This window comes from Maniola hyperantus, chromosome 21 (assembly GCF_902806685.2).
Source record: "Maniola hyperantus chromosome 21, iAphHyp1.2, whole genome shotgun sequence".
Taxonomy (NCBI): Eukaryota; Metazoa; Arthropoda; class Insecta; order Lepidoptera; family Nymphalidae; genus Maniola; species Maniola hyperantus.
The window spans coordinates 4,365,456-4,378,645 of record NC_048556.1 but is presented as its reverse complement, the minus strand read 5'-3'; the positions used below and the strand labels follow the sequence as shown (position 1 = coordinate 4,378,645).

The 13,190-nt window shown below is 38.6% G+C and overlaps 1 protein-coding gene across 3 annotated transcripts in view; it reads left to right on the top strand.

The window, feature by feature from the left end:
- klar (klarsicht) overlaps positions 1 to 13,190 on the top strand; it is a 351,127-nt gene that overhangs the window by 299,548 nt on the left and 38,389 nt on the right. For 2 of the 3 annotated variants that reach the window (XM_034980055.2, XM_069505870.1), the window contains 9 exons: positions 555 to 725; positions 3,945 to 4,100; positions 4,606 to 4,780; positions 5,245 to 5,852; positions 6,307 to 6,450; positions 7,279 to 7,506; positions 8,354 to 8,589; positions 9,185 to 9,554; positions 10,053 to 10,856. In XM_034980055.2, coding sequence (XP_034835946.1) covers positions 555 to 725; positions 3,945 to 4,100; positions 4,606 to 4,780; positions 5,245 to 5,852; positions 6,307 to 6,450; positions 7,279 to 7,506; positions 8,354 to 8,589; positions 9,185 to 9,554; positions 10,053 to 10,856 — 2,892 coding nt within the window. The remainder of the gene's footprint in view (positions 1 to 554; positions 726 to 3,944; positions 4,101 to 4,605; positions 4,781 to 5,244; positions 5,853 to 6,306; positions 6,451 to 7,278; positions 7,507 to 8,353; positions 8,590 to 9,184; positions 9,555 to 10,052; positions 10,857 to 13,190) is intronic. The other variant, XM_069505871.1, reaches the window with a different exon arrangement.

Sequence of the window (13,190 nt, the reverse complement as noted above, 5' to 3'; positions counted from 1 at the left end):
GTTTTTTGCCTCGTTTTCGCTTCTAAATAAGTAATTTTAATGAAACTATTGATAGTTTTGAATACACGCGCGCAATAACCATGGCACGTTCGGCCCTATGGTTATCTTACTCTTTTTATCAAAGGGCAGAACCCCTTTGTTAACTTTTTATTCGTCTTCTATGAAACGGCTTTGACTGTATTGTTAACAGCTAGTGACGGAATTGATTGATCAAAAATGGGTCCAAAGCATTAGATATGCATGCATTCGCTCCGTTCTATGCCCTTTAAAATAACAAAATTCTGAAAACGATATTTTTAAATTGCCAATATTTTTAAATTGTCTAGAGCGTAGAGTTACATGTCTGAAATTTTAGCACCGAGGAACCGTATTCTAGCGCTCTAAGGTCTTTAGGCTGCGATACCTAGATATAGACGCAAGGTTCGAATACTGCAGTTTCCACAATTTTTGAATTGTGTTTAAAAAGTATTTAGCAAGTAAAAGCTAGCAATATTAGATCGTATTGCGGAATAAAATAGCCCACAGGTTAATTTAATGATTGTTTTTGTTGTCAGGTATTGCAACGGGACGTGGAATGCCACGGTCGGATCGTGAGCTCGGTGGTGCGGCTGTGCGGCGGCGGAGACGTGGCGCGGGCGTTGGAGCGGCGCTGGCACCTGCTGTACCTGCGGGCCATCGAGTGGCAGTGCCACCTCGAGGCCTGTCTCGCTAAGACTGACAACCAGGTGAGATCTCTACACCCTTGTAGTTATATCCATTCCTCAGTGCTTAAAGACCAAACAGGGCGTGTTGCCAGTGATGATATATGGATTCGAGACATGGTCACTATCTATGGGCCTCGCTAGCTGAAGTGGCAGTGGGCAAGACATGTGTGTAGAACCAATGGCCGCTGGGGTAGAAGACTTCTGGGGTAGAAGACTTCTGGAGTAAAAACAGCGTACCTACCAGTAGGTAAGCGTGGTGTAGGACGATTACCAGCCCGCTGGACTGACGATCTTAAAAAGGTAGTGGGCAGTGAATAAAGAAGGCAAAGAACCTTTTATGGTGGTCTAGAGAAAGCTTAATAAAACAATGTAGCTGAATTAGCAGTTCACAAAATGATCTTCACCAAACCATAGCCTAAACTTCAGGCTGAACTTAGTATCTCTTTAGGCCCTAAAGTCTATTAATTAGGCTTTTCAAAAACTTGGTAAAGTTGCTACCAAAGACTGGGATAAATCGGTAAGATCTTATAGTGGCCGACCTACTCAAAAATATGTTTACCTCGAGTTTGTCTGGTAAGAGGCTTCGGCCGTGGCTAGTTACCACCCTACCGGCAAAGTCATGCCGCCAGGCGATTTATGCGTTCCAGTATGATGCCGTGTAGAAACCAAAGACTGCCATACCCCTTCAGATTAGCCCATTTCCATCTTAGACAAGGCCTAGTTTGTATATGAATTAAAAAAAAAAAGTTTATACGAGTAGGTACAGTTCCGTTCTAGAAATTCTCCAGAATCATCAGACGTGTCTGGAATGTTACGCAACAATCGCTCAGTGCATTTTTACTTTCGACTGACCACAAGAATGAAGAAAGCGGCGCTTGACAAAAAAGAAGCTAATTATCGCATAATTGCCTACCGTTCTGCGGACGGTACAGTGGTCTAATGCAATCGAAAGAAATGTATTGCTATTGCTTCAATGCAGACGATGATTACGTCTGTTAAAATTAAATGGTGGCGCCAGGGTGGCGTTGTTTGAAGTACCTACATACAGTATGCGGCAGAAAGTAATGTACATCGACCTTTAGAAGGAGATAGCAGATTTGTAGAGCGTTGTCCCTATCGTTGGGACTGACAAAACGTCATATAGGTATGAGTGACAGAGACAACGCTCTACAAAGCCGAAATGTCATTCAGGCCGATGTAGGATGCCTACATTACTTTCGGCCGCGTATTGTACATCTTTAGTCTCCTAAATATCTACGTCCACTCTCAAATTAAGTGAATGTATACGTTTATTACCTACTATAGCTAATGCTCGGCAAGCGTTTTACCTTGATAGTACTATGTCAGAAATCTATAATAATACATATGTTGCATAGTATCTACTAAACTTTTATATGAACATTAACAACAACCCTCCACCTCCCATGGCCCCACCAACCTCTCGGTTATATGGGCCGAATCGCGGGAGGGCGCCCGTTCGGTACTTGCTCTTGGCATTTTTCCTCTTATTATTTTGTCTCTTCTTTGTCCCTTATGCTCACTCTCCCCCCTTGGGGGCTAGACGTCACTAACACAGCTGTGATCTCCGCTGCTGCTCCTCCGTGGTGCCGGCCTGGCACCTGTACGCTCCGAGCGGCTTCGCCTCTTATGCCAATGGTGCGCGAATTACCGTAGCTGGTTGTAGTTCCCCGCCGATGAAACGAGGTCCGTGTAGAAGACCGGCTCCGCTTCCCCACGTACGATCCCATCCAACATCGTCACCCGCAAGTCCTCATAAAGGGGACACTCCCACAGCACACGGTGCCTATCCTCGTCGCCAAATCGTCGTTTTATATGAACAATCCAATATGTTCCCCACGCTTATTTTCCTCGATGTATCGAGAACCGTTGCTCTTTTGTGCATTTCACACGAAAAATGACAATGGGCCAATCAACCACCCGTTGCCAATGTTTGCAAATACGACCCCGACGCGTTCTAAATGGCCTCCTAGACCGCATTAGCGGAATGGGGACGTCGTTTCGGATGTCAAGTGATATTAAGGGGTTAACTTACACTAATGTACCAATAAATTATTCAATAATGGTTAAAAGGGTTTGTTGTGATTTGTGGTCGCTACGAATGTTTTGACCTATAATTCAATTAAGTTTGCTATTGGATTAATTTAAATCTAAACCATTTCTTTGTGGGTTAATTTATGAACTTTTTGCGTCATATATCTTCAAAGTATTTATGGTGGTTTTAGTGGTAATAAATTAATTTGTTTAGACTTGCATCTAGTGTCTAATAATAAAGTAATTTTAATATATGACTGCGTAATTTAATAATGTGAATTGTAAAAATAATTGCAGTGACGCAATTGCATGATTTGAAATAAATGTTATAACCACAAATCCTTATTTATATTTCGATGCCACAAGTCATAAATACGACTATTGTCCTCTACGTAAATCTAAAGGGAAATAACTCCTGCACAAGGGAAACATTTTAGAACTTTAGTCACATTACTAATAGTGGTGTTATTGAGCACACAACAAATCGCTGTCTAGAATTTTTGGTGAGTTTTATAACCATGCAATTTTTGGGAGGATGTCAGTAGGAAATATCCACTAAGTTAATTTGACGTTGTTTGTAAGGCATTTTAAGTGTCTACTTAACAAAAAGGGGTTTCAACATGGGGTTATTCAAGGGGCGGGCGTATCAACTTTCTGAAAAGCCGGCAACACATTGGCAGTTTCTCTGGTGCTGCAAATGTTCATGGGTGGCGGTAATCACTTAACATCAGATGACCCGACTGCTCGTCTGTTCGTTATTTGTATAAAAAATATTTATTAAGTACTAGACTAGATGATGCCCACAACTTCGTCCACGAGGCTTAAGGTTTTTAAAAATCCAGTAGAAACTCTTTGATTTTCCAAAATAAAAAGTAGCCTATTTCCTTCTCCAGGATGCAAGCTATCTCTGAACCACATTTCGACAAAATCGGTTTAACAGATAGGCCGTGTAAGGCTAGCAGACAGACAGACACAGTATCGCATTTATAATTTTAAGTATGAAATGTATTAAGTATGAATGGCAGTTCGTCTGGTGCTGCAAATGTTCATGGGCGGCGGCAATCACTTATCAGGTGACCCGCCTGCTCGTTTGGTCGCTATTTCTTTTAAAAAATGCATTTAGCTCCTATTCCAGACTTTGTCTCAAAAACCAGATGCTAATGTAGAACAATTTTCCCTCTATTCCAGAACTGCCTGCCAGTAGACGCAGCAAGCGACAGTGACGACGAACCAGCCCTGAAACAACCTAGGCTCAGCAGACGTGGCTCTCCTCGTCGGATACGCACTCCAGTCAATGCGCGACACAGAGACAACTCTGAGGACAGTCGACAGTCCGCCTCAGAGGTAAACACAGTCACTATTATAACGAATACAATAAATAAACAAAATATTTTTAATCAAACTTTTACAAGTACTTTTGAATCGTCAAATGCATTTACCACTGGTTCGGAATGCCTTTCAGATCATGAATCTGTGGCCCTACCGCGGTTGTTTGACAGCTACAATGTCACGATCGCAATCATCTCTGATTGGTTAATGCTCGCTCACTATTGGCCACAATGCATTGTTGCAACAAGAATCGCACAAATTCAGCCAATCAGAACAATTGAGATTGTAATAATGATTGATGCAGGTTTTAGACAATCGCGCTACAGGTTGCCATACAGATTACAGACGTCTTTATTAAGGAAAGTGTACGCAACTCAAGGACAATTACTATGAGGATGGTAAATAATCTCTCCGAACTCATCCACATAAAAAACCTTCAAGCTTCAGGATTAGCAAACACTATGGCAAACTAAAATTGACAATGAAATTCTTAGATATTTATAAGTTTTTATCTTTACAGGAGGAGCAAGAATATGCAGTAGCGTACACGTGGCGCGGCTTCGGTTCGGACTGCGAGTCAGAGTTGGTGCGACATCAGGACAAGATGGCGGACGAGCGGCGCGTGCCCTCCGTCGAGGACATCGACCTTCGGCAGACTGACCAGACCGTACCTGCCACTGGTGACCAAATTGATGGTAAGCAAACTTAAGAGCTTCCGAGACGATAAAGTTGTCAGACGGTCGGCTCGGCACTACTTACTATTCTAATAAAAGGTAGTAATCCTAAAAAGAAGTTGGTACATAGGTATTTCAAACAGCACAAGTAACACCTTCATTAACATCTCGCCATATTAGGATTCTCCCTAATTAGTCTCTCGTATTTAATGGCCGGCACAAGTTACGATCCCTTTTCATGCATTTGCATACAGCGCTAATGGTAATCAATGGCCACAAATGAATGGAAAGTTGCTGTGCTTTCCATTTTCTCACATGAGAAAATATTGCACAACTCTCCCCGGCTGATTTGAATTTAAAACAATGACTTGTTGATTTTATTACTGGAAGCACTCATTGAGAAATGTGTCTTGTTTACTAAACAAATACACAAACAACCCGACAGAACTAACCGAACACAATGCTCATTAATATATCCGTTACAGGTATCAACAGACGCGAAGCAATCCTAGAGGAAATTCCAAAAGAAATTATTAAAACACCACCGACAGTAGTTAAAAGAAAAAAGCCCGTAAATACCTCAAGATTTAATCAATCTGATAGAAAATCAAAAAATTGTGCCACATTTTATTTTAGACATCATGACACGGATTCGGATAGGCAAATGATTGAAACTGATGAAAAGTCACAGGAAGAATCTTCTGAAGAGGAATGGACATATGTCAACGGCCCTAATATTGGAAACGAGGATTCTACAGATATTATGACTTCATCTGTTGAGATACAATGTGAACTACCTGTCGATGACAAGAAAGAACGACCTCCATCACCGAAACCAAAATTAGAATCGTCTACTCCTGACCTAATTCGTGTCGACCAAAACTCCAGATGTAAAGATATCGAAAGGCTCGTGATTCAAGCGGAGGAATTAGTACAGAAACAGGCACAACAACAAATGGCAAAGAAGAAAGGTACGAGAAACTTGAAACCGCTTACGTTTGAAGAGGAGGGGAAGTCGGTCAGTCGGGCGAAAATGTCACGGATAAAGGAGTGGTTGAACCAGAGCTCAGACGGCAAAAATGACAACAATCAGGTATGTTAAATGTCATGTTAAAAAATTAAATACGAAAAATGAACCAGTTTGGACAATAATAGGTATTTGTTAAATAAGAAATACAGGCGTTAATCAAAAAGGGTTTCTATGGTAGTTATTTGTAAGTAAATGATAAAACTCATGGACTATTAATTTAAAATTAACTACACAAAGGGAACATGTCCACCCACTCGCACTGGCAAAAGTTCATTTTATAACACTGAGTATTTGGACTAAATAAGACGCAATACAGAACTAAAATGGCCATTGCCACTTCAGCTTCGCAACCCGTTGAGCTATGTCGATTACTGTATTGCTGTAATGGAATAAAAAAAAAGGAATGACCTTTTACTTAAAGAAAAACTTTTACTTAAGGAAGAAAGTTAAGCGCAGTGCTTAGTCTTTCATTAAGGTAAAATAAGTACAACAATTATCTTGTTTTTGCATATTCTAGGGAACGGAAAGCTATGATGCATCGGGCGAATACACAACGGAAAGCGAAGTTGACACCTCTTTGACATCAGAAGAAAGGAATATTCATTCTTCAATGGACATGAGCACGTCTACCTGTACCGTCACTCCGACCCATCATGCCAAGGTAATTCATACTTTCTTTCATTCTAATAACCTTCAATTTTCATCGCTTCTTATTATTTTGAAATTTATTTATAGCTTTTATTATTTTTGATAGCGAATGATACCATAATACCGTTTTTGTCACATACAATTTGTTTTGGGAAACATCAATTTAATTTTCGCTACTTCTTTTGTATGGACAAGAATACCGTTGCTCAATTTACATTTTTTACTTAGTTTTCTTTGAAGAATATTTTGTATAGTATTATCACAAAAAATGTGTAAGTACGTTAAATATAATAATATTATATTCACGCTACTTCTTTTTTGATCATTTGATCATGTATTGTATGTCCAATAAATGGTGTCATCCGATATGTCTACCTTTTTCTAATTTGTTAAATATGATAAAAATCACTAATAATATCTTATCTATCTGATTTCCTAAGACATATATATATATCATTATATTTTTTTGGTAAAACAATGTTTTGGAAAAATAATCTGTCTTAGAAAAACGTTTTTTAAACACAACAGTAGTTAGTAAGTTGTTAAGTTAGATTATTTGTGTTTTACTCCCTTTTATATCCAAAATGAAAGAAATATCAATAATTATTTAACTTTCCTATAAAGTACCTCTCTCTATTTTTTTTTAATTACCTTTGCCTTGAAAACCGATCAAAACACCAAATTAATTCGTCAGTTAAAGTTTATTAATTTGTTGTATTAAAAATCAGCCCTAAGTGAAATTAATATGCTGTAGAACTTGACATTACACCAAACACAATACGCCATAGTTTTACCAACCCATTACACGTTTGTGCTAAACTGCAAAGGTAACTAACCCTAGGTGACACTACGGAAGAAACGCAACGGAACTAGCGCGCGTCCCTGGTCGGTCTCCTGTCTATCGCAGCTTAACGGTGCAGGGACGTCTCTCACGGCTACCCCTACGACGGAAACCATGCATAATAACATGTCGATATCGGAGTCAGCACTAAACACTTTGGCGTCACCGGCGCGGGTCACCCCAGGAAACTCGAGCTCAAAGCTTCGAGGAAGTTCTAATACTGTTCAGGTATTGTGGCAAAATTCAACATACTATCAGCTTCTAAGTAAGTGATGGTAACGGGGGATTCCCTGGTCGTTCTCCCATCAATAGCACATCAATAGCTAGAACATCCCTAACGGGTATGCCTACGATGGAAACCATGCACAGTAACATGTCGATATCGGTGTCAGCACTAAACACATTGGCGTCCCCAGCGCGAGTCACCAGCTTCTAACTAACTAGGTGACGGTAACAGGGGATTCCCTGGTCGTTTTCCCATCAATAGCAGCTCAGCGGGGCTAGGACATCCCTAGATACCCCTACGACGAAAACCATGAGCATGTCGATATCAGATTCAGCACGAGTCACTCCGGGAAACTAGCTCAAAGCTTCGAGGAAGTTCCACTACTTGGACACAGGTATTTTGACAAAATTCAACATAATATAAGCTTCTAACTAGGTGACCTATTTAGGACCTAACGTTCGTTTCTGTCCATCAAAATATTGTAATTGGTTTTGTGCTTGGAATTTATACACCCTTATTTCCACATCAGCTTTAAACGATATCGGTTTTATCGAAAGTATACCTACTTGTTTTATTCTAAATTTATTATATTTTGCTCGGTGAAATAAATAAAATTTGAATAATGTTTTGGTTTATTTTGGTTCATCGGAATTTATCTATTTGTGATTAAGTATGTAGTTGTTTTTGACTATTTGAAAAATCAACATAAATCAACACCCGAATATATTTTTGCCCTTGTGTCTTATTCTAAAACTAATGATAATATATTCTGAATATAGTATGAGGTAATTTAGTCTGAATCATAATCACAGCCAAACAGCGGAATATAATATTGATTTTTCTTACCAGGGTCACGTATCGAGCACAAACACAATGACAGAAGCGTGCACATCGTGCGTCGAAGCCAACGACAAGCAATGCTGGTTGCGACGAAAGCGGCTAAAACTGCGCCGACACAACAATAACAACTCGAGGAGGGATCGACTGGTGAAATCGCTATCGTTCTGCGGACGACTCAGTCCGGAGATCGAGGATAAACATGAGAGAAGCGCTGCGAGTGACCCCGCTACAAGTAGGAAAAATAGGTATGGTAGTCGAAAGTTTTATTATGTACATTGTACATTGGCATTGAAGTATTCTCAACTTTAATAGACGGCTTAACGTCTTGATTTGCTTAACTTTAACAATAAAAGTTTGATAGAAGCGAAAGTGGTATAACGCGTCAAATCAAAGTAACTTTTTGTGTCAAATTTCATGTCAAAAGTACGATTTTAGTCCTTATTTTAAAGGTGAACCGTGCTTTTAACATGACAGTTGACCCATAGAGTTAAAATGGCGCGTGAGGAGTCAGTCTTTACGAACTTTATTACGTTAGTGAATTAGAAAATGTATACCAGGGTGGCTGGACACAGTTTATGGTCTTATTTGGGGTACCTGCTTTTCACCAAAAAAGTAACTTGTTTAAAAAGTCATAATTAGGTTAAAGCCTGGAATTAAAGCACGGAACATAGAATTTCATGTGATTGTTCGGATAGAAAGCGAACTAAACTTTTGAGGAAGGACACCAAACCATGTGGATACCTAACCTTCTCACTCTTTGGCAAAGGTACAAAAGTTTGTTCAGCCCATTTTCATAGGTATTTAGGGCCCGAATTTTACATTAATAATTCCTTTCATCAGGTTCGACACTACCTCGACATCTGGCAACGACAGCGACGAGGAACTAATCAAGCAGCAACTGGCGACCATAGCTAACTTGCGCAGGAGCATTGAAAAGACACACATATCTAATAAGGAACCAGACAGTGCCATCCCAGAACAAAATGAATCGGAACTAGCGGCCCCTAGCTTTAAATTAGGCCCTGAAGGTGGAGCCGTAAGACCTCGGTTGACACGGAGTATGGAAAGGGAAAGGACGTTTTTGACCTTAAGTTTGGGCGACCCCAGCCAAATGTGGGATGTTTGTTTGGACAAGGACTCCGATAAAAGTGTGACTGCTGGGACGGAAGAACATAGCTCGTTTTCGGAACAGGCTTGGGATTTCTATCAGGTAATTATATGTACTTTAATTATTTCCAATATAAAGATGTAATGATTTTATGCAGTTATATCAAATTCTTTTGTGTTTTTGAAGTCGTCAGTTGCGACTTGAGATTAACTCAAACCTTTTTTCGGACGGAAGCACCTAACGCTCGCTTTACTTTCAGTTATATTTAAAATGGCCACCAAACAGAACATATTCTGTTTTGAGGCCACCATTTTATCGAGGTGTTGTGTGAAATAATAACTGTCATATATTAAAAGCCTATATTTTACGCATAACATGATATGATAAAAACCTTTAGCCCACTCATTTAAAAAAATGGAATCTTGCGTTTTTAGTTTTACTTCACGCGTAAAGGTCGCATGCACTAATTTGCTAAGCTTAACGTTAAGAAAATTTATAAAGCTAAATACACAATGTACACTTTGTCGCGTAGATTAATTTAAGAAAATCTTAAACCAAAACTTAAAATTGTCTTAAACCAAACTTTTTCATTGTCAACAGGAAAAATACAACTCAGAGCCATATTCAGAAGCTCCAGACTCAGACGCCGCCCGTCGCCTTCTAGAATTCGGGGATGATTATCGAGCATTCCTAGATTCACAGTCAGACTGTTGCTCAAGCCTATCCGCTCAACCCGAAAACGACCTAAGTCCAAGCGGGACCCGCCGAAGACGACCACCCTCAGACATGTCAAGGGAAAGAAGCCTACCTCGATATAAGAGACCTACACGAACGTCCCCAGTAGAAACTCCTTACCGGAAACCCAAAAAGTCAATGTCGAGCGCTGAACGCAAAAAGAACCTCCTTGACAGCCTCGAAAGATCCCGAAACAACACTAGCATAGAAAGCAACGACGGTGTCCGCAGACGTAAACCCTCTGAAAACGAGAGAAAGAACAGCAAACGCTCCCCCGAATTCGATCTCCTGAACATCCAAGCTTTAAGCCGGAGACGACACAGCTCAAACCTAACCAGCGACGAGGTTAACAGTTCGTTAGAATACACCGAAGTTAACAACCGGCCAGATATTCTTGACTCGCTGAACAGACGACGTAAAGAAAAAGACGGGGAGAGTGAGTTGCAGAAAATTGCGCTTTCGGAGATGCGGAGACGTTCGACAGGCAGTGCGGATTCTGAAGGGGAATCTTCTTCGCCAAAACATAGCAGAAGGAATTGGGGTGATTCGGACTCGGAGTCTGAGGAAGTGCGGTCGCTAATCCGTCGTTCGAGCACGCAACTGGAAGTTACCGAGTCGATGATGGCGCGCCACGAGTCTTCTCCAGACATCCTTCGGGCTTTCGACTACGTAAGGACCCCATTCGATACAGATTACAGTAGTTACAGTGACGCGGACACTTGTGTGTCCGTTCGTCAGCCCTGCCTCCGCGCGCGACTCTGTCTGGCCGTCACTGCCTTCTCTATATTAGTCATAGTTTACATACACATTCAATGACATTTGGCATGGGCTTGTGTGATATTTATTATCATATATGTAAGTATACGCATTAGGTTCGCTGCGATTGTCAGATTGAAAATCGAAATCGAACTTGAACAGTCGATCGTTGTGGGTTAGGGCCATAGCCCAGACCATGCATACACTGAAAAAGTGTTTGAAAGGTGGATATTATTTATTACGTACCTACTTCTTTAAATTACTAATTATCCTAACCAAATCAATCAAACATCTACTAAGATATCAATATTATTGTTAGCGCTTTACAAATTACATTACATTACAATACATTCCATAATAATATAATAATGTTAGTTAAATAAAAAATGTTTAGGTACAAAGTATAAGCATTTGAATATTATTTAAGTATATCATACGAGTATATAAAAAATCATCTGACAAACGCAGTATTTTACTTAGTTCGGTGACACCTGTCACAAATCAAATACAGATTTTTGACAGTTGACAGCTGACGTAAAAACCTTGCTAATTTATATGTGAGAGTGTTTTTATAGAACCAGTTTGACACGATTTCACTTTTATTCATATTATTTTTAAATAACACATGTTATTAATTTATACTGTCTCATTTAGAGCGAAGTGAAATTGTGTCATTATTCAAATCACATATTATTTATTTTCTTTTTATGTTTTAATTTTGTTTGTTTGAGTTTATTTACTTTACTAACATGTGTATTGTGATTGTTTTGTGTAGTCTACTAACAGCCTGTTTTATATTTAATTTCTCTCCTTTTTAGTTCCTTTTCCCTATTTTGGAGGCAATGTTCCGGTGCTAGAAAAATCATACTAACTTTTAGATATATACCCGTGATATATATTAATTTATTATCTATAAAAGTTAACGGTGCAGGTTCGGGCAGCTTAATTTATTAGGTATTCGGTGTAACTAGTGCTTTAAAACTAAAACCGACTGACATTAGACACATCGGAATAACATATGTCACATTTGACATTTGTCACCACAGATTATAAAAGAGCCAAGATACTTAACTTATTTATAATCTGTATTTAGTTTAGTAACGTGAATAACTGTGATTGCGACTAGGAGTTAGGAACTTGTTAATTTGGTTGTGTAATTTAATAATTTAAAAAGATTAACTAGGTCTCGCATAATGTTAGCAATTAATTACCAATATGTGATTTGACTGAACTCCGTATAGTCCTCGTTACAATTTTGTAAATTGTATATTAACATAAAGTATGTTGATTAGGGCTAGGTTGTTAATTGATTTTATTTAAAACAAATGTAAAAAGTTATTAGTGATCTTTGTATAATGTTTACAAGAATAAATGATTCAGTTTGCAAATCAAAATGGAGTTTCAGTCAATTAACACCCATCTCTATCAACATTTGTAAACCAAACCTGTAAATAATAAAAGTAAAAGTCAATTTAAATAAGAATGTCTTAGTTTGCAGTTAACCTTTTTCGAACATCATTTAGAATGAATGTTTAACACAAATCTAACTAAAATGATCTCTTAAATCTTTGTATCATTATAAAAAATTTCAACTTGCATAAACTAAGCCTTTTCTATTTAAATCGAGTGCACTCAAACTTATTTATCTGATAATTAGGAAACAAAACTGGTCTTGTAAGCATTTTGGGCTTCCTTCAAACTGAACTATTTTATATTTGTATTTTTGGCCTTAAATTTTCCATATGCTTTGCCACTATTATTAACTGGATTTTCTTTGAAAAGAGAAATGTATTGGATGCAATTATAACAAAAAAAGCAAAGAATGCCGCATGAATTTGCATAATATCGATAAAATCAATGCATGTTTCCAGTCTACAAAATAGTGCTTAGATTACATGAAGATTTGTAAGTTTTAATTGTAATTTTTGATAAAATTCATAGTCCGGTCTAAAATAACTTGCCACAAACAAAGGGCTGACTTTAAATCACGAACTATTTAATTTTAGGCATTACGCAAATTTTCTGTTGTGGGATCCGGTAACTTGACATTATAATTTATTTCATTTTGTAATGATAATATTTAAGAAGCTGATTTGTGCTATAATATTCTCTTGTCAAATCTATATAGACCTCTACTAATACAAATATGTTGAACTTGCTATTGCTTCTCTGTTTTTAAAGCAACTTGATTATCGCCATTTTGGCGCTCAAGCAGTGAGGGGCATGTGGGCGTACTCTAAAGTAAAT